At 44.2% G+C, this 21,633-nt stretch overlaps 2 protein-coding genes across 2 annotated transcripts; both read left to right on the top strand.

Annotated features, from left to right (window-relative positions):
* The first annotated feature begins 1,455 nt into the window (after window positions 1-1,455).
* LOC117190052 (sodium channel protein 60E) lies at window positions 1,456-18,849 on the top strand. Its single transcript, XM_033395135.1, has 23 exons — window positions 1,456-1,743; window positions 1,811-2,221; window positions 2,287-2,506; window positions 2,571-2,705; window positions 2,770-3,505; window positions 3,571-3,785; window positions 3,840-4,010; window positions 4,075-4,268; window positions 4,331-4,433; window positions 4,495-4,623; window positions 5,964-6,215; window positions 6,276-8,407; window positions 8,482-8,809; window positions 8,869-8,969; window positions 9,561-9,735; window positions 9,850-10,146; window positions 10,458-10,612; window positions 11,328-11,461; window positions 11,543-12,212; window positions 12,340-12,699; window positions 12,806-12,914; window positions 12,972-13,153; window positions 18,031-18,849. The coding sequence occupies exons 1-23, from the start codon at window positions 1,505-1,507 to the stop codon at window positions 18,041-18,043; spliced, it is 7,461 nt and encodes a 2,486-aa protein (XP_033251026.1). The 5' UTR covers window positions 1,456-1,504; the 3' UTR covers window positions 18,044-18,849.
* LOC117190054 (sodium channel protein 60E-like) lies at window positions 15,347-16,422 on the top strand. The gene has a single exon (XM_033395138.1). It carries the CDS (start codon window positions 15,650-15,652, stop codon window positions 15,956-15,958), a length of 309 nt encoding a protein of 102 aa, XP_033251029.1. The 5' UTR covers window positions 15,347-15,649; the 3' UTR covers window positions 15,959-16,422.
* Window positions 18,850-21,633: the final 2,784 nt, after the last annotated feature.

The following is a 21,633-nucleotide window of genomic DNA, read 5'->3' as shown; positions in this document are numbered from 1 at the left end:
GGTCTCGTCGGCAAAAGTTAGTCCCTTAACGTATGCTAGCAATAAGTGCGAGTGAAGGGCACATAGTATAGTGAGTGTGAGTGAGACGGTATATGTTGATGTTGATTAACCCTTAACAGGCCCGTGGGTTTTAAAATTTTAAAATAAAATGATTTTACTGATATATTAATATTTAAATTTTATGCAGCCATTAATAATTTTTCTTCAACATTTTTAGTTATATTAAAATGTTCTTTTACATAATATATAAAGATTACTTCTAAACCTGTGGTATTTTTTTTATATGCTTTTTATAATTTTGTTGTTGTCGGGACATAAGGGTTAAGAATATATCAAAAAATTCGTCCTTCATCATCAACAAGCAAGCATGCACTGACGATAAGGGACAACACGAACGAACTTCGGCTCCCGACGAGACCACCTTGTATAATTGCATCATGCGTTTGTCCGTCCGTCCGTCTGTCCGTCTGTCCGTCTGTCCGTCCCTATTAGCGCCTAGTGCTCAAAGACTATAAGAGCTAGAGCAACGATGTTTTGGATCCAGACTTCTGTGATATGTCACTGCTACAAAAATATTTAAAAACTTCGCCCCGCCCACTTCCGCCCCCACAAAGGACGAAAATCTGTGGCATCCACAATTTTAAAGATACGAGAAAACCAAAAACGCAGAATCGTAGAGAATGACCATATCTTTTAGACTGCAGAATTTGAATAAGATCGTATTATTATTATAGCCAGCATCAAGAAAACAATTTCGTTTTTTCTCGCCCTGTCTCTCTCTAACACACACGTAGCATAGCCGGCTTTGCTTAGAGTAAAACATTAGCGCCTAGATCTCAGAGACTATAAAAGCTAGAGAAACCAAATTTGGTATCCACACTCCTTATATATCGGACCGAGACGAGTTTGTTTCAAAATTTCGCCACACCCCCTTCCGCCCCCGCAAAGGATGAAAATCTGGGGATATTCAAAAATCTCAGAGACTATTAAGGCTAGAGTAACCAAATTTGGTATCCGCACTCCTGTTAGATCTCACTTTAAAACGTATATCTCAAAATTTCGCCCCACCCCTTTCCGCCCCCACAAAGGACGAAAATCTGTTGCATCCACAATATTGAGGATACGAGAAAACTAAAAACGCAGAATCATAGATAATGACCATATCTATCAGACTGCTGAATCTGGATCAGATCGGATCATTTTTATACCCAAAAGAAACAAATCAATTTGCACTGGCTACGCAGCACCAGACGTCACGCTCAGACTGATTTTCTGTCTCTCTCGCACGCACTCTTTGTCGTGTCGTTTAATATTAGCGGCGTCTGCCGGAGGAGAGCCATACTGACTTAGTATCGGGTATAACTGTAGTGTTGCGGTGTCCGCTGCAACTCACAACGTTCCCCCTCGTTTTAATATAACTATTTCAGGAATTTGAAGTATCGATACTTTCGATGGTTATTCAGCCCTAATTCGGCGCTGCGTCCACGAGCAATATAGTTTCAATATGATTCTTCTTATTCTGCTGACATTTCAGACATTCTGTGTGGTTTCGAAACGCTTTCGCAAGAACTACATCCATCGTTTCACAGGCACCAAGAGCCTATTCCTCTTCCATCCATGGAGTCCAGCGCGGCGCGTGTGCGTCTATATCGCAACGAACCAATTTTTCGACTACTGCGTCATGGCCACCATTCTGTTCAACTGCATTTTCCTTGCCATGACCGAGACGGTGGAGGAGGCTGAGTAAGTACCTCAAATTCGAGTGGTCACGGGACGACCCTTTCAAACCTTTACTGTTACCAACCCACAGGTACATCTTTCTGGCGATTTACTCCATCGAAATGGTGATCAAAATCATTGCCAAAGGCTTTCTGCTCAACAAGTACACCTATCTGCGCAACCCATGGAATTGGCTAGACTTTGTGGTCATAACTAGTGGCTATGCCACCATTGGCATGGAGGTTGGCAACCTGGCGGGGCTGCGTACCTTTCGCGTGCTGCGCGCTCTCAAGACGGTTTCCATCATGCCCGGACTTAAGACAATTATCAACGCGTTGCTTCACTCCTTCCGTCAACTGGCGGAGGTCATGACGCTCACCATCTTCTGTTTGATGGTCTTTGCCCTCTTCGCCCTGCAGGTCTATATGGGCGAGCTGCGCAACAAGTGTGTGCGCCACGTGCCCTCCGAGTGGTCCAACGTCTCCCATCTCGACTGGCATATGTATGAGATTGTAATTCATGATTAAAGCTGAAAGCTAATGGAGGGATGGTCATTGTTCCTTTCAGGTGGGTCAACGACACGGACAACTGGCTATTCGACGATGAGGAGATGCCCGTGCTTTGTGGAAACTTGACGGGCGCCCGTCACTGCCCATTCGGCTATATGTGCATCTGTGTCGGCGAGAATCCCAATCATGGCTATACCAACTTTGACAATTTCATGTGGTCAATGCTAACGACCTTTCAGCTGTTTACATTGGACTACTGGGAGAATGTCTACAATATGGTCAGTGTAATCCTTGCTCCCATTATCGAGATGATCTAATCGATCAGATTATCCCTTTCCGCAGGTGCTAGCAACTTGTGGTCCAATGAGTGTCATATTTTTTACGGTGGTTGTGTTTTTTGGCTCATTCTACTTGATTAACCTGATGCTAGCCGTTGTCGCGTTGAGTTACGAGGAGGAGGCGGAGATAACAAACGAGGTGAGTGGCCCCAAACTTGGCCCGCACCCTGATCCTCTGATCTAACCTCTTTGATTTGTTGCAGGAGCGGAAAAAGGATTTGCTGGACCATCGGGATGATTCCACGTTCAGCTTTGATCCATCCGTGCTGAATGTTAAGAAATTTAACAAGAACAACAATAAGAGGATCGACTCCCGCAAGGGCGTCCTCCTGGCCTCGTACAGCAAGAAGAAGACGCGCCGAAAAAAGACCAAAGGCGGAAAAGAGACTAATGGCAATGGGAATGGGAACGGCAGCAATGGCCATAAAAACGATACCAACAAATCCCCTTCCGCCACGCCCAGCCCGGGACCAAGTCCGCGACATAGTGCCACGGAGCGTCCCTCCGCCCTCACGCGGCAGGCTCAGAAGCAATACAAACAGATAGAGCAGCAGCAGCAGCAGCATCATCAGAATCTGCTGGCCAAGGTGCCCGCCGCTGCTACGCCCAAGAACCGCATTAGCTTCCAGGAGGAGCCGCAGAAGAACGCCAACATGCTGTACCCCTCGGACAACAAGGGCCAGCTCATCGCCAGCAGCCGTCAGACGAGCTACAACTCAAGTGGCGTCAATCGCGAATCCTCGCAGGATGATTCCGGGGTGGTCGACGATCACGAGGAGCAGGATCCGGCCAACGAGCTGGGCCACGTGTCCACCGTGGAGTTGGCCCTATCCCCGCGTGAAGTGCGCCTCATCAAGTGCAATGGGAACATAGCCCGCATCAAGAATCATAATGTTTATGCCCTGCATCAGGAGTTCTCCTCGGAGGTGGTGGTTATCGGTGAGTGCTCTCTAAGAAACTTTTTGGGGGGAATGGGTTTTTTAATTATTTTAATTTCCAATCAGATGATCTTCCCGACCGCAACTGCAATCGCTGTGTCCACTGCTGCGCCGACTACGAGAGCTGGCTGCAGTTCCAGAACTGCCTCTACAAGGTGGTGAGGGATCCGCTCTTCGAGCTGGCTATCACGCTGTGCATTGTGCTAAACACAGCCTTTCTGGCTATGGAGCATCACGGCATGAGCGAGAGCTTTCGCAATGCCCTGGATGTGGGAAATAAGGTAAGTGAACCAAGAATCGCCCAAGAATCTACTAAATTCGTTTCTTTTCCACAGGTTTTCACGTCCATTTTCACCTTTGAGTGCATTGTGAAGCTGATGGCCCTGTCCAAGGACTTTTTTCTGTGCGGCTGGAATATATTTGACCTGCTCATTGTCACGGCCAGTTTGCTGGACATCATCTTCGAGCTGGTCGATGGCCTTAGTGTCTTGAGGGGACTGCGACTGGTACTGCGTCCGTGCGATATTAAATCGAAATATATTTCATTTCAAACCTTTGCTACATTTCCAGCTGCGTGTTCTAAAGCTGGCCCAGTCGTGGACCACAATGAAGGTGCTGCTGAGCATTATCATATCGACAATTGGGGCGCTGGGTAACCTCACGCTGATCTTGGTCATAGTCATCTATATATTTGCCGTCATTGGCATGCAATTGTTCTCCAAAGACTACACGGCGGAAAAGTTTGACCCAGATCCAGTTCCAAGGCAAGACTTGAGTCATTTAATTATATTCTCGTATATTCTCTTATCTGTATCCTCCTTTACAGATGGAATTTCAATGACTTCTTTCACTCATTCATGATGATCTTCCGCATATTGTGCGGGGAATGGATCGAGCCGCTCTGGGACTGTATGCGAGCCGAAGAAGAGGTTTGTAGACAGCTTGGAAAACGGACTTACAGATCGCACATATACTAATTATATCTTGCAGCAAGGTGCCTCCACATGCTTCGCCATATTTCTGCCAACTTTGGTCATGGGAAACTTCATGGTGCTCAACTTGTTCTTGGCCTTGTTGCTTAACAGCTTCAATTCTGAGGAGCTCAAGTCGAAGAAAGAGGCAAGTCACAGGCTTCTCGCCTACCTTTTCAATGTTTCTTAACGTTCGTGAATGTAAATGTCGTATTTCTTGGTGTGTGCCACCAAAAGTTTCTTAAACAATCTAACAACTAAACGTGAATAATTCCGGAATGGACAGGAGAGCAATCATGCTTCTCCTTGTCATAAAACCAACCCACTAAAAGAAAAGATATATATGTTACTTCAGACGATCGCTGGTCAGATCGTTAGATCGTTTCCTAAATGATGTATTGCACTTTGATGTGATTTCCGGTATTTCTATTTATGTGTGTGTCTGATCCTTAATCTGTGTGTGTTTGTGTGTCTGATCTAAGCCTTCATCGTATTATCGCTCAATTAGCATTGGTATACCACACAATTGAACCAATTATATCATACACCATACGATCTGGCACTCTTCTCTTCTGTTCAGACAAGCAAATTATATTTACTTTTCACTTTTATGGTTAAAATTCCCATTAAAAACCATCAGACTCTGCATTGTGTTACTACTTTTGCTACATGTTTGTGTTCTACTAAACTTAAATCTAATTTTGATCCTTAAAATTAGACCCAGCACAATGTATTTTGACTTGTTCTGGGCCTCTACAGTTCGGCTCTGCTCGAATTTTGTGACTATGGGGGTTTGTTCGGGTCTTAACTTTACCACTTCTTATGTGTATGTACATACTGAACAGACCCACATACTCCTACTCGTACTCGTACTCGTACTCGAAGCTAACAATGTATGTCTCTTGTCTAAGTATCAATGTTAAAACATTCTCTGAAATGCACTGAATACCTAATCGAATTAACCAAATCTTCTGTTGTCAACTTTGCACCATGCGTTTAATCTTAATCTTAACTACTTGCCCACACAAAATACACGACACTAAATCTACACTTAACCCGAAAACCAAAACAATTTAAATACACTAAAAACCGTAAACAGATATTCAAGAAGAAGGTAATTTTTCCAACTAAATCGTTTTAACTTGCTTTAAACTTGCTTGCTTCGTTTAAGTTAGCCAAACTTTAATCTAAATCCCAACAAAATAAATGTGTATATACTTCTAAAGTAGACCAAAGCTGATCAGGCAATATTTATACATATGTATATATGTGATAAATGTTATAACCTTTTGTGTTGCCTGCCCTTAACCCTTACTTTTGTATGTATTGGAACCCCGAATTCTGATTGTAACTCCATGTCGATGTATCGATGTCAATGTCTAGTCAAAAAATATACAAAAAATCTTGTAGCGAACTCTTTTGCTTTCTGCTCTGCCTTAGATTCGACCATTGTCTAATGATCTTTTCATGTTCTTTCCCCCGATATAGGAAGTGGGCGAGGAGTCTAAGCTGGCGAGAAGTATCGAACGGGTGCGGGATCTGATAAGGAAGAAGCGGCAAGAGCGTAAGGATCGTAAAGAGCGAAAGTTTGCCGAGAAGTTCCAGCAGATCGTGCTCGAGGCCCAGGCCCAGGCCCACGCTCAAAGTCAGGGTCAGGCACAGCTCCATTCCACGGGGGGAATGGAGATGGACAAGTCTAATCTGTTGGCCGAGACTAAGTTCCATAGATTGAGCTACCAGGTGGGTGTTTGAAATTGAACTCTCTTTAAAATCCGACTAATTTACGTTCTTTTCTTTCAGGAATCTTTGAATCGGCCAGTCTCGGGCTCTGACTTTGGCTTCCAGATCCCCTTGAGGGACGGCCTGCACACAATTGTTGATGGCCTCGAGTACGACGAAGCCTCGGATGTGCCCGAGCAGATCCAGCTACAGGATCAGCCACTGCCACCAATTACAGACTCGCTGCCGCCCACCTACGAGACCGCCATCATGTCTGCCCACAGCAACAACCTAACTCCGTTCGCCCTGGCGGAGCGATGGCTGCAACACCAGATCTCCTCGGGGGTGAGCACCCAGCAGAACGACTCTAGGGACGAGGCCACCTACACGGAGTCGATCGATCTGCGTCTTCTGGGCCAGTACAACTCCACGGACACGGATCCATATGCCAACGACCAGCGAAGTGGCTCTTTCAACCACGGAGACTCTTTTCAGGATAACTCCTCGCGGCGCTACGGCAGCGAAGAGCACGACGAGGCCTACCTTAAGTACCAGAAATCGTTGCTAACCCGCTCACCCAGCTACAGGAAGTCTCTGGACCGACTCTTACAGTCCAGCGGTCACTCTCAGCGCTCGCTGCTCAAGTCGGAGGAGGCGGAGATGCGAAGGCACTCTAGTGGCCACTCCCTGAACTCCATATCGATCGAGCACGACGAGCTGCTCTCGCAGCAAGGGAATCTGCGCGAGGAGCTTCTCAATTGCGAGCAGAAGGAGCTCTTTCAGTTCCTCCAGGAGGATAACGAGATGCCGAAGTCCAATCTCAGCTACATTTCGTCGAACCTCATGCGGTCGCGCCGATCCTCCAGCCAGGGACATCAGGAGAGCGAGGCGCTGGTGGAGCACTCGGAGTTCGATAACATCATCCAGAGCTTCGAGAAGGAGTTGGAGGAGATCAAACGCTCGACTACGTCGCTGGAGCGCAAGCTCTCCACCCTATCAGAGCCCTCGCCGGCGGCCGACGAGGCCACCAAAGCGATCATGGAGCACATTGCCATTATCACGGGCGCCTCGGAGCGCACAGCCGTCGATGAGGTAGTGCATCCACACAATCCTTATGACAGCTACGACCTATCTAGCGTTCCGAGACGCTCCCAGTCCGTTAGCTCCACCGCCCAGCGGCAGTCCGTGAAGATAAAACGCCGCCGCCTGGAGAAGCAGCGCAAGATCGACGAGGACTTTAGCATATCGAATGAAATACGCAAAATCTGTGATCAAATCCATGCGCCTTTCGTGGCCATGGAGGCCATGGCAGTGGCAGCCACCAGCCAAGGTCCAGGCGCCAGCCAGTCGCCCTTCACGCGCCGCAAGTTCGACCCATTCACGGTTCAATTCGATCGCTTCAAACGGTTGTCGCTGATCGAGCGGCTAGAGGAGCTGCCGGAGGAGGAAAAGCCAATCTCCACGCTACGCATCGAATCGGAGAAGATGCCGCGCAAGTTTCTCAACAGCGACCAGCTGCGCCTGGACAGTCTCTCGCTCAAGAGTACCAACTCCTACGAGAACCTGCTCATCCAGAAGCAGAAGCTTGTTCTGCCATTATCCACTGGTGTACCCGCCACGCCACCCACCTCCTTGAAGTCGAGCCTTGAGCCACCGACACTGGCGCAAATTTCATCGCTAAAGGTCACGCCCACGCCCCCGCTGGCCGCCCTCACCGAGCACCAGCAGCACTTTCATGCTACGAGCATCCAAACGGCCCCCTCTCATGGTCACGGCCAAAGGCACACCCATGGGTCTGGCCATCGGCACGGCAATGGCCACTCACAAGCACACCCAACGGCAGGACAGAGGCGACGCCCCATGGAGCATCCACAATCGACTTTAGACAAAGCCGCTTCCTTCCAGTCCGCGCGCACCGAGTCGCACAGCTCGGGCGCCGCCGACACCAGCTCGGCCCTGGCCCTGGCTCTCGCCCACACCCACAAGACTGAGCAATCCGATCAGCCGGAAAAGGCGGCACAGAAGCCGGCGGCATTCACTCGACTGACCGAAAAACCATGGCATTGTTTGGTTTCCTACGTAGACGACCTCACCGTCGGTGGGAGACGTAACTCGCAGGGCGCTTACAATGATCCCATGACTTTTCCGAGCTATAAGCAGGCGAAGCCGCCGAAGGTGCCAGATGACTGCTTCCCCCAGAAGTGCTACGATCAGTGAGTATTTGAAAAGATCCCCAATTACATCTTCTTATGCTACTTCCCTGTTTTCCCTCTTTTCATACTGGCAGCTTTTACTTCCGCTGCCCTAGGTTTATGTCCTGCATGGACACGCCGAGCGCCAAGCAGTGGACCCGCATTAGGACGGCTGTCTTGACGGTTGTCGATACTCCGGCCTTTGAGTGGTTTGTGCTAGTGCTGATCTTTGCGTCGAGTATCACGCTTTGCTTCGAGGACATCTACCTGGACAGCAACAAGACGCTGAAGCGCGTACTCTACTGGACCAACTTCTCCTTCTGCCTGATCTTCGTGGTGGAAATGATACTCAAGTGGCTGGCGCTGGGATTCTCCAAGTACTTCACGAGCTTCTGGACCATACTCGATTTTATCATAGTGTTTGTGAGTGCATCTACATAAATGTAGATGCACATTCTCTGATTGGTCTTTTTCTTCCATAGGTATCGGTTTTCTCGCTGCTAATTGAAGAGAATGAGAACCTCAAGGTTCTGCGGTCATTACGCACACTGCGTGCCCTGAGACCCCTGAGAGCGATCTCTCGGTAAGTCGACCAGTCGCTGGTCTAGTCTATAGGCTGCACCACAACCTTCTCAAACACCTGTGCATCCAATGAAGTAAGAGCTGTCCACATAGGCCACTTCTTGCCTTTTTGCAACTACTACTACTACTCTTCGTACTTTCTTGTATCTCTTACTATTTCTGGGAGATGTCGGTCAGTCCTCGATACGGCTTTCGTCAGAGCTGTGCATTGTTTAATACAATCTCGTCTTCTTTATGGATTTCGAATAGAAATACGTAGAACACTTTGCATTGCATCCTCCTCGCCTCTGTCTAGTCTGTAGCCCGAAGCCTTGATTTGTCTATCCTCTACCTTCACAAAAACTACATACATATATGTATAATCTTTGTAAATAACCTAAAATTTATAATAAGTAGACAATATACATATGCATAGTAATAGTACTTGTAATGGTTAGATGAGAATCATTCCAAAAAGAACTCCACTTGTTTGCACCAGAACCGTAATCAATTAGCACCCATTGCAAAAACAAATAGATGTGCAACGAAGCGACGATCTCCAGTATACATCCCAGTAATGACTAGCATTTCATCCATTCCATTTCTATTCCAGGTGGCAAGGAATGCGGATTGTAGTAAACGCTCTCATGTATGCAATACCATCAATTTTCAATGTACTTTTGGTTTGTTTGGTTTTTTGGTTGATCTTCTCAATAATGGGTGTTCAGTTCTTTGGTGGGAAGTTTTTCAAGTGCGTCAATGAAATGGGAGAATTGCTGCCAATTACTGTGAGTACACTACACACTACACTCCCAATATGGAGCAGGAGAACGATCTACCTGTCCTGTGTGACTGTACAATTCCACCCTACTCATATTTCCTTATCCATTTATTGCGTGCAGGAGGTGAACGACAAGTGGGACTGCATTGAGCAGAACTACACGTGGATCAACTCGAAGATCACCTTCGATCATGTGGGCATGGGCTACCTGGCCCTGCTACAGGTCGCAACCTTCGAGGGCTGGATGGAGGTGATGGCGGATGCCGTGGACGCCCGGGGCGTGGACCTGCAGCCGCAGCGGGAGGCCAATCTCTATGCTTATATTTATTTTGTTATATTTATTGTGTGCGGATCGTTCTTCACACTCAATCTGTTCATTGGAGTTATCATTGATAACTTCAATATGCTCAAGAAGAAGGTAAGTCCATTGGCCTATGGTACATCTGGGCCCCTGCATCTGGTCCGCATCTATATATATATATCAATTTATATCTACATATATATAAATGTATAATCTGTACATACATATAGTACATATATCCATCCGTCGTCACCGATCTGTTTGATTGTCCACTCCATCAATTTGAGTACCCCGATCGTTAATGTATTGCTGATAATGTTTCGGATCTGTTGTGTCGAGTTGTATATAGCCTAGAGCGTTACGTTACCTAACTGTGGACTGTATATATATGATTAAATGTTCATTCTATTCTCATCACTTTTATATAGTATGAAGGAGGAGTGTTGGAAATGTTTCTCACCGAATCTCAAAAACACTATTACACGGCTATGAAAAAATTGGGACGAAAGAAACCACAGAAAGTTATTAAGCGACCTATAAATCATTTTTTAGCTATGTTTTATGATTTATCCAATTCGAGAAGGTAAACAAACCATATGATCAAAACCAATATGATAAAAACCAGCTCAATCTAAGACAAGCAAATTACGTATTCCTACGAGTATCTTATAGTTTATGCCTACTATTAGTTACTATTACTCTTTCTCTACCTCTCTCTTGTCTCTTGTCTCTGGCCTACTCTAAATCTAACTTTAAATCTAACTCTAACTGTAAATATTAGTTATCTATACGGATAGGCGTTCACACAACTCTCGGTTGTTTCTGATTTGGTGATAAAAATCATTTGAACACTTGAAATTCCCAGCATTTTTGATCATCACCAGGGTGTTTGCCGCCTCTTCAGTGATGGAGACCCGGCCAAACACCATCAAAAATGCCTCCTAACTCTCTGTATCTGTATCCCATATCCCGAAGCATATAATAAGTAATACTTGTAGTACTCTGGGCATGAGTAGCTGTCCTGGGGCTGTTCGAGTCATCCGTAAGGGTGGGGTTTTACCTCTTGGTGTGTTTTAATGGAATCAGCATGTACGATTTAGCCTTAGATATAGTTTACTCTCTCACTATCTCTCTATAAATCTATCTATTAGCAACCTATGGTGCTCCTTTCACTGCCTGTAAATATCCCCTTTATTGTCTGTATCTCTGAGGAGCACCACGACTTCGGCTCGCCCGAAGTTTCTACTTTGAAGAAAAACATTAATAGATATTTGTGGTATCTCTCTGACGACGTGCAGGTTCGAGATTGCGATCTTTGTACTGATTTTTCTCAACATGCTTACCATGGGCATCGAGCACTACGATCAACCGCATGCGGTCTTCTTTATACTGGAAGTGAGCAACGCCTTTTTCACCACGGTCTTTGGTCTGGGTAAGGGAGCGAACAGGAAACAAGCCAAGGAATAACTTGGATCTACTGCTGATCCTTTTGCCAATATTTTTCTTCCTGCAGAGGCCATTGTCAAGATTGTGGGACTACGCTATCATTACTTCACGGTCCCATGGAACGTATTCGACTTCCTTCTGGTGCTGGCCTCTATCTTCGGCATTCTAATGGAGGACATCATGATCGACCTGCCGATCAGTCCGACACTACTGCGCGTCGTCCGAGTATTTCGTATAGGGCGCATCCTCCGACTGATAAAGGCGGCCAAGGGCATAAGGAAGCTGCTTTTTGCGCTGGTAGTGTCGCTGCCAGCTCTCTTCAACATTGGTGCCTTGCTGGGACTGATTACCTTCATCTATGCCATACTGGGCATGTCGCTCTTTGGGCACGTGAAGCTGCAGGGCGCCTTGGACGACATGGTGAACTTCCAGACCTTCGGGCGGAGCATGCAGCTGCTCTTTCGGCTGATGACTTCAGCCGGATGGAACGACGTTCTCGAGTCGCTGATGATCCAACCACCCGACTGCGATCCCTTTTTCAACCGGCAGACTAATGGCGACTGCGGCCACCCTTTGCTGGCCATTACTTACTTTACGAGCTTTATCATTATCAGCTACATGATTGTGATCAACATGTACATTGCCATAATTCTGGAGAACTTCAACCAGGCGCACCAAGAAGAGGAGATTGGGATTGTCGAAGACGACTTGGAGATGTTTTACATACGTTGGTCCAAGTAGGTGTCCCCATAAGTAGGTCCCCATAAGAATAGCAGACGAACACCTCCAGAGCAGCCACAAGCTAGATTGGAGAGAGAGAGAGAGCGATGTTGGTTAATGGATTTGCAATTGATTTAATTTCAGATATGATCCACATGCCACCCAGTTTATACACTTCTCGCAACTGTCCGATTTTATTGCCTCTCTCGATCCACCATTGGGCATCTCGAAGCCTAATAATGTCGCTCTAGTGTCATTTAATCTGCCCATCTCTAAGGGTAATAAAATACACTGTCTCGATATTTTGCACGCGCTCGTGAAGCACGTGCTAGGTCATGTCGAGGAGACCGATAACTTCAAACAGTTGCAGGAACAAATGGATGTCAAGTTCAAGAAACAGTTTCCAACGCGCAAAGAATTGGAAATTGTTTCGTCGATGCGGATCTGGAAGCGCCAGGAAAAGGCGGCCAAGACCATACAGACCGGCTGGAAGGACTATTTGCGGTACTACATACTACACCACCAGTTCACAACTTAACTTTGAACACTTTTTACTTTTCCAATAATACGTATATGTATAACTCGCTGTGGTGTCTCTTCAACTTCACAGGCGCAAAAATGAAAAAAAGCGCTCCAATTCCGCCGACAGTGCCACCCAAACCTCCAGCCCCGGCGGATGGCAATCGAAGCTCTCGGCTCTAAACTTTTTCCATCTGCAGGTGAGTCGCCATCCGATTTCTTACTATACTTATGGATAACTTTTCGAGTTCTTGCAGGTCAGTCGTCGGGGAACCGCCTGCTCCAGTCGTGCCTCATCGCGGAAGTCCTCGCGTGCCTCTGATGGCTCCGATCTGAGTGAGCTGGCCGGGCCCTGGCTGAATCTGCCGCTGATGCTAGTCTCGGGGGCCGACGATGTCGTCAAGGATATCAAGCAGCAAAGTGACGATATGGGCAAACGGTAGTTATCTCCAGGTCCACCCTCTTACACCCAGCAAAACACACACACACACACACTCCATCCACACACAGACACACGTACACACTCACCCATACAAAGACACTCCATATATATGTGTATGTGTATCCATGGCTGCGATGAATTTGAAATGCAATTTTTAGACGAATACGAAATCGAAAGGCTTTCCATGCTCATGCCGCCTTCAAACCATGCAACCAGATAACCAAAAACCAAAAAACCAAATAACCAGACAACATACCCGTCGATCCATGCTCGATAAATTTAATGTTTTGTGTGTCCACAGTGTACCTATATGAACTTAAGCCCTATTTCTAACATATCCTCTTGTATCTCCCTAAACTATGAGTCCCTGCTCGCAGATATGGTCACAGCGGTTCTCAGAAGTGACTCCCAGCCTAGTGGCTGGCTTTACCTAGGTAAAGGCTCAATCACTCCTATTCAATCCTATAACAGCTGCTTAGCTTAGCTAGCCAAACCCATAAACCTACAGTCTTAAAAACAGCAAAAACAACAATCAGAAAACAGATCAAATCAACCAAATGCAATAAGCAAACTTACAAACTTCGTTTTTAGTTCTCGTCTATAACTCACTCATATTTGTTGTATACTCTGCTATATTAAGTAAATGTATATGTATTGATTCCACCATTCAGTACTCGTACCAGTCGACTGCTCAAAAATGTATCTTATCTAGTTTCTAGTTACCATCCAAACTCGCTCCCAAAAACTCAACTTAACTCAACTCAAGCTCAATTCAGATCATTAAAACGAACGCAAAGCTCTGTCAAATACTCATTTGCCGTCTAAAACGCCCTCTCTCTACAACAACTAAACAACTTTTTTTCAAAAAACTATCTGAACAACAACTTATTGCAGCTCTAATAAAATTTGAGTCTATGTATTATTCAATTATTCAAGTAGTGGCCTTACCGGAATTCGTTGAACTTGTAGATCCACTCCCACCTCCGACTACACCCGACTCCGACTCTCTATGGCATCGAGAATGCCTGTCCTTAAATAGATCGTTTTTCGTTTATTTTTGCAAAAGATTTTCTGTAGATTTCATTGTAGCAGCATTGATACGTACAACCATCCAAACTCACCAGGTAAATTGGAATTATGGAGCTCTGAAAACCCGTAGAATCCCATCCAAGCTCATGCATAACGATGTACAGCTTATTAACTATTTTCTCCTATGTAATATCGTCGAAAAATTGCAGAAAAGTTTCTACGAAACAAAGGCTCTTGATCTATAGCTACTATAAGTAATCAAATAATCTAATCTACCCACAACCGAGCATTCTACACACATTTTCTCAAATCTCAACATCCACATCCAAATCGAATCCAGATCAAATGACCAATTACTCATGTTTATGATTGTTACTATTACTGCTATTTCAACTACTTAACTATTACTATTATTAGCGGTAGCATATTTGTGGAAGCGCCTAGAGCAAGTCGTCGCCGAAGCTTTTATAATTTCTTTTTGCGTCATCAGGATGCTGTCGATGACAGCTTAACCTCACCTTCAGTACATAGAAAAAGTAATTATTGACAAGTGCCTTATCACCCACCTATCCACTCAGTCAGTTAAATCATTCACCACGTTTGCTATTTGTAAATACTCCCTGTACATAGCCACCGAAAACACTGAAACGACAGCACCTTGAACCAACGAACCAACCACTGCACCTCAATCTTAATCTGAATCTAAGCATCAATCAAGATCATATCCATATGGCTTCTACTTCTCATTGTGATGCATTTCATTGAAACCAATCTGTGAACTCTCGCTCTCTACCGATAATAATGAGTTTTTCTTCATTCTCTATATATACTCTCTCTCTCTCTCTCTCCGACATATGTTACTCTTTATCCTTATCCGTAACTGTAATTGTATCTGTATTTGACCTATCCACACAACCTATTTTGTATTATTCTGTGCGTTGTGTCAACCACTAATGCGTGCATTTCACCCACAACAGCTGCTATCAATCCCACGACCAACACTACCACCTCAGCCTCTGTCTCCGTCAGCGCCTCTGGTGCGGCCTCCGCCACCGCCACTGCGAAAGCAGCATCCGCCTCCGACAGCGACAGACAACAGGTGGTGGGGGGCCGGTTAACTCACGTAAGCGCGCCTCTAGTTTCATACGAAAGAAACCCCCCTTGAAAGAGGTCTGTCAGCACAAAGCGCTTTAAGAGTTAACAAGAACGCTTTTGTCTGTATGTGTAATTTGTACTTGAGACTCCCTCCACGAGAGCAAACCCCACTAAAGTCATCTTTGTTTTGACAAACTTTCATCGGAGGGACCTGCCCCCGAGGTGATAGTCCATGTGCTGGTGCACCGCGAGAGCGAAGAGTACAAGGATGAAGACGAGGGTAGCTTCTCCTCAACGGGCAATGGCAATGGGCACGATAAGCCCAAGCCGCCGCAGATTCGCATCAGCACGGGTTCGTCGGAGAGCCCCATGAACACGTCCCTAATGCCTACCGTGCAGATAATGGTGGACAGTCCCAAGGAGCCGCCACGCGGCGACTTCAGTACGGAATTGGCTGCTACATCCACAGCCGTAACGATCGGTGTCGAGGTGGATCCATCTCCCATCGATGTGATCGTGCAGGGGGACACATCGCAGGTGTTCTACGACTACAATCCCGACAAAGCCACTGGCAACGAAATTGTCGAGATGGATACACTCGACGAGGATGAGGAGCAGACAGCAGCTGAAAGAGGAGTTGAAGCTGAAGCACTTCCAGCCGAGGACCAACAGAGATGACCTTCGGTCAACAGTCGGCAGCAGGATTCCAGCAGCAGCAGCAGTAGTAGCACCAGCAGCAGGATCAGTGCCTGCTGCTCGTCAACATCAACATCCTCGGCTGTCGCTGGCCGGCGTCCAAGTTGACAACCTCCGACCTGAGCGCAAATCCAATGCCGATTCCTGTGTGCATTTGTCTCAGAACTCGTAGTTTCTTAGGCTTAGGCTTAGGCATAGGCGCTTTATACGATATATACACATATACATATACGGAACTATCCAAATTTATATACAATATCAATCTACGCTGGCCAGAAGATGGTGGGGGTGGAGAAGAAATCAATATTAAACTCTGTGTTAACAAAAACGTGCATTAAACAAACCGTACATTGTGTACACGTATCGCGAATCAAATCAAAACAAAAAAAACGAGGGGGAACGTTGTGAGTTGCTGCGGACACCGCAACTCTACAGTTATACCCGATACTTAGTCAGTATGGCTCTCCTCCGGCAGACGCCGCTAATATTGAACGACACGACAAAGAGTGCGTGCGAGAGAGACAGAAAATCAGTCTGAGCGTGACGTCGGGCGCTGCGTAGCCAGTGCAAATTGATTTGTTCCTTTTGGCTATAAAAATGATCTGATCTGATCCAGATTCAGCAATCTGATAGATATGATCATTATCTATGATTCTGCGTTTTTAGTTTTCTTGTATCCTCAATATTGTGGATGCAACAGATTTTCGTCCTTTGTGGGGGCGGAAGGGGGTGCGGCGAAATTTTGAGATATACGTTTTAAAGTGAGATCTAACAGGAGTGCGGATACCAAATTTGGTTACTCTAGCCTTAATAGTCTCTGAGATTTGTGAATATCCCCAGATTTTCATCCCGATATATTAGGAGTGTGGATACCAAATTTGGTTGCTCTAGCTTTTATAGTCTCTGAGATCTAGGCGCTAATGTTTTACTCTAAGCAAAGCCGGCTATGCTACGTGTGTGTTAGAGAGAGACAGGGCGAGAAAAAATGAAATTGTTTTCTTGATGCTGGCTATAATAATAATACGATCCAATTCAGATTCCGCAGTCTTAAAGATATGGTCATTCTCTACAATTCTACGTTTTTGGTTGTCTCATATCTTTAAAATTGTGGATGCCACAGACTTTGGTCCTTTGTGGGGGCGGAAGTGGGCGGGGGGCGGAAATTTTTGTAGCAGTGACATATCACAGAAGTCTGGATCCAAAACATCGTTGCTCTAGCTCTTATAGTCTTTGAGCACTAGGCGCTGAAGGGGACGGACAGACGGACGGACGGACAGACGGACAGACGGACAGACAGACAGACAGACAGGGCCCAATCGACTCGGCTATTGATGCTGATCAAGAATATATATACTTTATGGGGTCGGAAACGATTCCTTCTGGACGTTACACACATCCACTTTTACCACAAATCTAATATACCCCAATACTCATTTTGAGTATCGGGTATAAAAACAAAAAAGATTCGGAATAAGAATCAGAATCCTAGAATAACTATCACAATCAGAACACGAATCGGTATCGGAGAAACATTTGTCAATAGCTTACCGGCCGTTCGGTTCTAAGTTGTAGTCATATCGAGGTATTTCTTTGATATTTTCGAAGGTTGTTTTTGAACTATACAATACGATACAAAGAGATTGGCGTTGCATGCATGCTCGAGTATTCAATACACACATTTATCCATGCATATGTGTAACTATCGCGGTCAGATCTAGGCTCATGAGAGCAGATTTGATTTTTTTCTCAATTATCGATACATATAAATATATTTTGTACATTTGCCAAAGGAAGTATTTTAAACTAATGAGCTAATACTAAACTTATAGATATACTTTAAATAGCGTATGCCGTACGGTACCAGGTCTTAGCATACGTACATATGTATAACATTAGTTAGTGCAAATTTAATAAAATATTTATAAAGGTTTTTCGAAGTACAAAAGCGAAATATTAGTAGTTTTGATTATCATGTATTGTACATATGAGTATTTGGATATCCACACCCTCAACTTACCCGTACATATGTCTCTCTATCCATCTCTCTTCTTCAGCATCCTTCAGTAATAACTTAAGTCGAAGAACAATGTCAAGTGAATCTAATATTAAACCCAATTCAATCGGGAAATAATATACTATCCAGAAGATAGCACTAGAATCGAAGTGGAATCGTAATCGAACTAATCCAAACCAAACCAAACCAAATCGAAATCAATCAGCAATCAGCCAGATGAACCGCAGTCCTACCTAACGAATAACTTTTATTGTTGTGAACTAATGATTAGTTAATTTATTATATGATTTAGAGTAGCTTAAATCAAAACCAACTTGCAACAATTGTGGTCTCCTATGAAACAAAATAACAAACCAGTAAGCTTCCACAAGAACTCTATTTTAACATAATGATTTACACTTTACAACTATGTACGTGACATCTTTGTACAACTTTGATAAGGGCTTGGCCCTGGGCCAAGTTTCCAAGAAACTTGTCATGTTTTTGTTATATTTTAAGTGTTGTTCTCTCGCTCTTAAGTCGTCATTGTGATCGCATTAAGTTTACACATCGAACACGAGTTTTGCGGTATGATTATTATACATAGTACTATACGGGGAAAACCGAAACCGAAATACACCAGCAGCCTTCAAAGCAGTGCACACTCCACTCGACTTTTTTTTACTCTTACTCTTACTCTATTTTCGAAACCTAACAACAACAGACAATCAGACAGCGATTGATAGTAAATTGAAATTCTATGGTACCAACTAAATCATTTTCTCCAAGAACAAACAAAATATCGTACACACAACAAATTAATTGTGATTTTAACTGCAATTTTTACACACAAAAAACAACAAGAACAAGCAAAATAATAAAAAAAAAACTAAAAAAAAACCAAACTAAAATCGTAATTTTTAATTAGAAATGTTAACAGAGATAAAAGAAAAAACCGACACAAAAGCAAAAGCAAAAGCAAAACAAAACCAACAACAGACAGAAACCAAACACTCGTCAATTAAGTGATATTTAATAATGGTACATTGCCTAACAGTTGCAAGGATTATATATTGTATGACATAGGATTTACAATATTTAGTACTCGTATTCGATTGTACATAAACGGTAAACGATGATGATTAACGGTAACGAAATAGCAATAGAACCTCTCATCCAATCATCAAAGAAAATGAAAACCCAAACAAAGAAGCTTTAATTTTAGTTATCTTTCAATAATAATCGCTCCAAACGATGTTTACGATTAGAGAGCGACGCGAGACGAGCCGAGCCGAGCCGACGCAATGATGCAATATGGGAGGTTTAATTTAGTCATAGAGTATAACGACAATAAAATGAATGAGGCATATTCAATTATATAGACATCGTTACCAAAACCGAAACCAACTCAAATGAACAGAGATCAGGCCATACACACGCAGCAACGGAAAACGAATAATGATGATTTAAAAATTTAGATTTTAGACATTATCGAATCGTACTCGTAATCGCAGTAGATAATGCTTTGCTCCCATTCAAGTCGAGTCAAGAACCAATTCAACCGAGCAGAACCGAGTCCTATGCATTTAAAGTTCATCGCATTGGCACCGCAGCAGCAGCGAGAACAGAAGTCCCTAGGGACTAGCAACTGGAGACGGATTAGGGGCTGATTACATATATTACATACAGATATACCTATAGTTAGCAATACGGCTGGTTTGATTAGGCATGCCTTACAGAATACACGATTTTATTTATATATACATATTGTTGAGATTAAAGTATATGTATATGGATGATGAGGTTGACGTTTCAGCGGATGGAAAAAGGACAGATAAAAGGGAAACAGTGGAACACAAAGAACCAGCAATAAAGATAAATATTTAATACGTACAGAAAACGGAAAACCAAAGCTACAGCAGAAGGCGTACAATTGTTTAACATGCTCTGAGAACTAAGTCAATTATTTTGATTTTCCACCTTATTGGTCGTTCTAGTCCTAGTTCTAAAACAGCAGCAGTAGCAGCAGCTAAGGTATAATAAAAGCAATTAAATATTACATAAACTAAAAGAGACAATGCATAGTTTTATAATAATTCCTATTCTAGCTTAGCTTAACCATTGCCTGCGCTCCACTCGCTCCCCACACGCTCCAGCGGATCAAATCAAAATTTCCGCTTAATTCGTCTCTTTCAAAACGATAATTGGGCAGCAGAAAATTGTTAACAAATTATTGCCACATGGTTTGCATAAATTTCCATTTGGATTTCCATTGCCATTGCCATTGACTGCCTCTTTAGCTAGCCCCATCAACTTTTGATTGATTTGATCCGATACGCTACGCTCCTCAGCTTAGCTAAAGATTAATTTATAAAACAAAAGATTTACAAAAAGGGTAATAAAAGAGTAACGAACAAGATTAAGAACCATTAACCATAATATGTGCGTAAACAACACACACATTTTGAACCGAATCATATCAAATGCAAAAAAAAACGAGGGGGAACGTTGTGAGATGCTGCGGACACCGCAACTCTACGGTTATACCCGATACTAAGTCAGTATGGCTCTCCTCCGGCAGACTCCGCTAATATTAAACGACACGACAAAGAGTGCGTGCGAGAGAGACAGAAAATCAGTCTGAGCGTGACGTCGGGCGCTGCGTAGCCAGTGCAAATTGATTTGTTCCTATTGGCTATAAAAATGATCTGATCTGATCCAGATTCAGCAATCTGATGATATGGTCATTATCTATGATTCTGCGTTTTTAGTTTTCTCGAATGTGCAATATTGTGGATGCAACAGATTTTCGTCCTTTGTGTGGGCGGAAGGGGGTGGGGCGAAATTTTGAGATACACGTTTTATAGTAAGATCTAACAGGAGTGCGGATACCAAATTTGGTTACTCTAGCCTTAATAGTCTCTGAGATTTTTGAATATCCCCAGATTTTCGTCCTTTGCGGGGGCGGAAGGGGGTGTGGCGAAATTTTGAAACAAACTCGTCTCGGTCCGATATATTAGGAGTGTGGATACCAAATTTGGTTGCTCTAGCTTTTATAGTCTCTGAGATCTAGGCGCTAATGTTTTACTCTAAGCAAAGCCGGCTATGCTACGTGTGTGTTAGAGAGAGACAGGGCGAGAAAAATGAAATTGTTTTCTTGATGCTGGCTATAATAATAATACGATCCAATTCAGATTCCGCAGTCTTAAAGATATGGTCATTCTCTACAATTCTATTTTTGGTTTTTTCATATCTTTAAAATTGTGGATGCCACAGACTTTCGTCCTTTGTGGGGGCGGAAGTGGGCAGGGTGACATATCACAGAAGTCTGGATCCAAAACATCGTTGCTCTAGCTCTTATAGTCTTTGAGCACTAGGCGCTGAAGGGGACGGACAGACGGACGGACGGACAGACGGACAGACGGACAGACAGACAGCCAGACAGGGCCCAATCGACTCGGCTATTGATGCTGATCAAGAATAAATATACTTTATGGGGTCGGAAACGATTCCTTTTGGACGTTACACACATCCACTTTTACCACAAATCTAATATACCCCAATACTCATTTTGAGTATCGGGTATAATAATAAAACTATTATAACGGAAAGAAAAAGAAATGAAAATTCAAGAATGCATAAATCTAACATTTGCAATTACAAA

This window comes from Drosophila miranda (genome assembly GCF_003369915.1).
Source record: "Drosophila miranda strain MSH22 chromosome Y unlocalized genomic scaffold, D.miranda_PacBio2.1 Contig_Y1_pilon, whole genome shotgun sequence".
Classification (NCBI taxonomy): Eukaryota; Metazoa; Arthropoda; class Insecta; order Diptera; family Drosophilidae; genus Drosophila; species Drosophila miranda.
This window is presented reverse-complemented; position numbering and strand designations above follow the sequence as displayed.